Genomic DNA, 3440 nt, shown 5'->3' on the forward strand with positions numbered 1-3440 from the left:
TTTTTTTAAATTGAGTTGTAAGAGGTATTTGCAGCCCTAGTGGCCCAGTGGTTAAGAGCTCAGCTGCTCTCCCAAAGGCCAGCAGTTCAAATCCACCAGCTGCTCCTTGGAAGCCGTATGGGGCAGTTCTACTCTGTCCTATAGGGTCACTAAGAGTTAGAATTGACTCGATGGCAGTGGTTTATTTATTTATTTTTTGGTAAGAGGTATTCATATATTAAGGAAAACAGCTCCTTTTGTGGTATATTGATTAATGAGTTTGTTCCCAGTTGCCCTTAAACTATTGATTTTAAGGTTTTTTTCTTTTTTGACCAGGCAGTAAATTTTTTCTGTTGTCTAAATTTTAAATCTTTTCCTTCATTACTATTAAGTTTTCTGTGTCTTGGAAAAACTATACTGCTTCAAATATTTTAAGAAAAAAAATTCCCAAATTTTCTTCTAGTATTTTCACATTTCATTGTTCTCAAAAGGGTCTCTAGAAACAAGAAACATTGTTTCCAGTTGAGGAATGATGTGAGACACAAGGCTTTAAGGGATACACAGAATGTTGAGTTCCAAATGATTGATCACATGATAGGCAATCCAATGAGGAAGCTGAAGATTCTTTGGAATTAGATGATACCCATAAGAAAGAAAATCAGAGGTGATTCAGTAGGACAGATTAGATTGGTTAAACCCTAACACAGAGAAAGGAAAAATACATTCCATCTAACTTACATATACTCCCCTACAATTAACTAATTTCAGAAGTGTCTATCTATTAATATAAACAATAACAAGGAAATAGCCATTAACATGGTGACAGCGGCTCCTCAGCAGGGTATAAAAGGTGAGGCGGGGCAAGGAGACTTCCAAATTTGAGAAATCACTCTCCTATAAAGACATCTACAACCTCCACCCTCTGACACCATGGTCGACTCCTGTTGTGGTCCCATCTGCTCTGACCAGGGCTGTAACCAAGTCTTCTGCCAGGAGACCTGCTGCCGCCCCAGCTGCTGCCAGACCAGCTGCTGCCAAACCACCTGCCGCCCCAGCTGCTGCCCCCCAGCCTGCTGCCAGACCACCTGCCGCCCAGTCTGCTGCCGTCCAGTCTGCTGCCAGACCCCCTGTCGCCGCAGCTGCTGCCGCCCCAGCTGCTGCCGCCCAGTCTGTTGCCAGACCACCTGCCGCCCTGTCTGCTGCCGTCCAGTCTGCTGCCAGACCACCTGCCGCCCCAGCTGCTGCCCCCCAGCCTGCTGCCAGACCACCTGCCGCCCAGTCTGCTGCCGTCCAGTCTGTTGCCAGACCACCTGCCGCCCCAGCTGCTGCCGCCCAGTCTGTTGCCAGACCACCTGCCGCCCAGTCTGCTGCCGTCCAGTCTGTTGCCAGACCACCTGCCGCCCAGTCTGCTGCCGTCCAGTCTGTTGCCAGACCACCTGCCGCCCTAGCTGCTGCCCCCCAGCCTGCTGCCAGACCACCTGCCGCCCAGTCTGCTGCCGTCCAGTCTGTTGCCAGACCACCTGCCGCCCCAGCTGCTGCCGTCCAGTCTGTTGCCAGACCACCTGCCGCCCCAGCTGCTGCCGTCCAGTCTGTTGCCAGACCACCTGCCGCCCCAGCTGCTGCCCCCCAGCCTGCTGCCAGACCACCTGCCCCCCAGCCTGCTGCCAGACCACCTGCCGCCCAGTCTGCTGCCGTCCAGTCTGCTGCCAGACCACCTGCCGCACAACTTGCTGTCGCCCCAGCTGCTCTCAATCCTCTTGCTGAGCATCATACCTGACAATCAACCATGAGCTGGCCACCATCTTATCAACAGAAAAGTGGCATTCATATGAACTTTTCTCTGTTTTAAACGGCCACTACCTTTATTATCCTGTTATACCAGTAAGCAACTGGTGAAAGGCCACAAGTCTACACTGAATACCCCTTATGTCTCCCATGGACCTTTTCTTTGCATTCAGTCCTCAGATACATGATGCAGTGGACAAAGTCCCTGAGCCCATGATTATTACCCTCATCTTGAGATTCACAATTATATGTTAATTCTTTCTCAATAAATTTTTTTTTATCAGAAATTCTTGTATACTGAATTGTATTTGAGAGTTGACTGTCAGTTTTTTTCCCCTAGCGTTATTTCTTTCAAGATGAAGAATAGTTTGGGTTTCTGTGGCCGGAAAGAAAATTGATTTTGCAAATATTATCTAATGCCTATATTGTAGGCAGGACCTTCTTCACATATTTTTCAAAATAAGATAACCCACCTTACTTGTCTTATTCAGTCAACAAAATTATTGATCACTTGCCATGTTCATTGCACCGTTGGGCTCTGGGAATCATATCAAGATATGTGAGCCACTGTTTCTTCCTACACGGATCTCACAACCTAGTCTTGGAAATAAGAGGAAGGTCAAGGCAAGTAGACTGTTTTGGGTAATATTGATCATAAGGGGTGAATTCCTGTTTTGAAAAAAGTTAATATAGAAGTAATAATTTTTAGAAACAGAATGAGTCAAGTCAGTAAATTCAAGGGAAATGTACACATTCATAAAATAAAGAGGAAGCAGAGGAGACAAGAAAGTGTTTGCATTCTTGTGATGACTAGAGAAAATGAGCCAAAAAATAAAAAACCACCTGCAGTTGACCAAATGTGACAGACTAAACCTCCCTGGCCTTACCCAGCCCCCTTCATTTTAATGATGGCTGTTGTTATTCGCTGTTGAGTCAGCAGGGACTCGTGGTGATGACATGTACAACAGAATGAAACACTGCCTGGTCCTATACCATCTTTACAATCGTCGTCGCAGATACTGTGTATTTTGAGTGCCTTCCACATAGGGGGCTAATCTTCCAGCACTACATCTGATGATATTCTGTTGTGATCCACAGGGTTTTCACTGGCTAAGTTTTGGAAGTTGACAAGGTCTTTCTTCCTAGTCTGGAAGCTCTGCTGATACCTGTTCACCACTGGCGATCCTTCTGGTATTCAAAATACTGGTGGCATAGATTCTAACAACACAGCAACATGTAGTACAACACAACAGTGCAACACACTGACAGACGAGTGGTGTCGTTTTAATGATCCCAGCCCAATGATACTATACTAAAAAAGTCATAAGCAAATGAGGAGACCATTAGTCAGAGGGGGAGTAACACCCCCTTTGGGGAAGATTCGGGGAGGAGGAAGAGGGTTTGAATGGTAGGCAAAGGTGAGTTTATAAGAGGGAAAGATTTAGGTTGTGCCTCAAAGCTCTGCACTAAGACTGCACTCATCGGACATTCTTAGATCCTACAGGTCTCCTTTATCTCAAGCAGACTTAATCATGTTCAGGTAAGTAAGCCAAATGTCTCCTGCAGTCACATTGCTTCACTTGTCTTGTCTGATGCCACTCCCACATGAAAAGAAGATACTGGGGTAGGAGCAGAATAAATGAGCCAACGATCTTTTTTGGGCAATGATCTAACAG

At 46.2% G+C, this 3440-nt stretch overlaps 1 protein-coding gene across 1 annotated transcript; it reads left to right on the forward strand.

Moving 5' to 3' along the window:
• Positions 1 to 909: 909 nt before the first annotated feature.
• LOC100664479 (keratin-associated protein 4-7-like) lies at positions 910 to 1743 on the forward strand. Its single transcript, XM_064270317.1, has 2 exons — positions 910 to 1183; positions 1469 to 1743. Exons 1-2 carry the CDS (start codon positions 910 to 912, stop codon positions 1741 to 1743), a joined length of 549 nt encoding a protein of 182 aa, XP_064126387.1.
• Positions 1744 to 3440: the final 1697 nt, after the last annotated feature.

The sequence above is a fragment of the Loxodonta africana genome, chromosome 18 (assembly GCF_030014295.1).
Source record: "Loxodonta africana isolate mLoxAfr1 chromosome 18, mLoxAfr1.hap2, whole genome shotgun sequence".
Lineage (NCBI taxonomy): Eukaryota > Metazoa > Chordata > Mammalia > Proboscidea > Elephantidae > Loxodonta > Loxodonta africana.

What these genes read in the sequence shown, in the direction of transcription:
- LOC100664479 (XM_064270317.1), top strand. Translation starts at nt 910, where the DNA reads ATGGTCGACTCCTGTTGTGGTCCCATCTGCTCTGACCAGGGCTGTAAC. An exon ending in CTGCCGCCCTGTCTGCTGCC is followed by an intron (nt 1,184 to 1,468) that starts GTCCAGTCTGCT and finishes CCTGCCGCCCAG; the next exon opens with TCTGCTGCCGTCCAGTCTGT.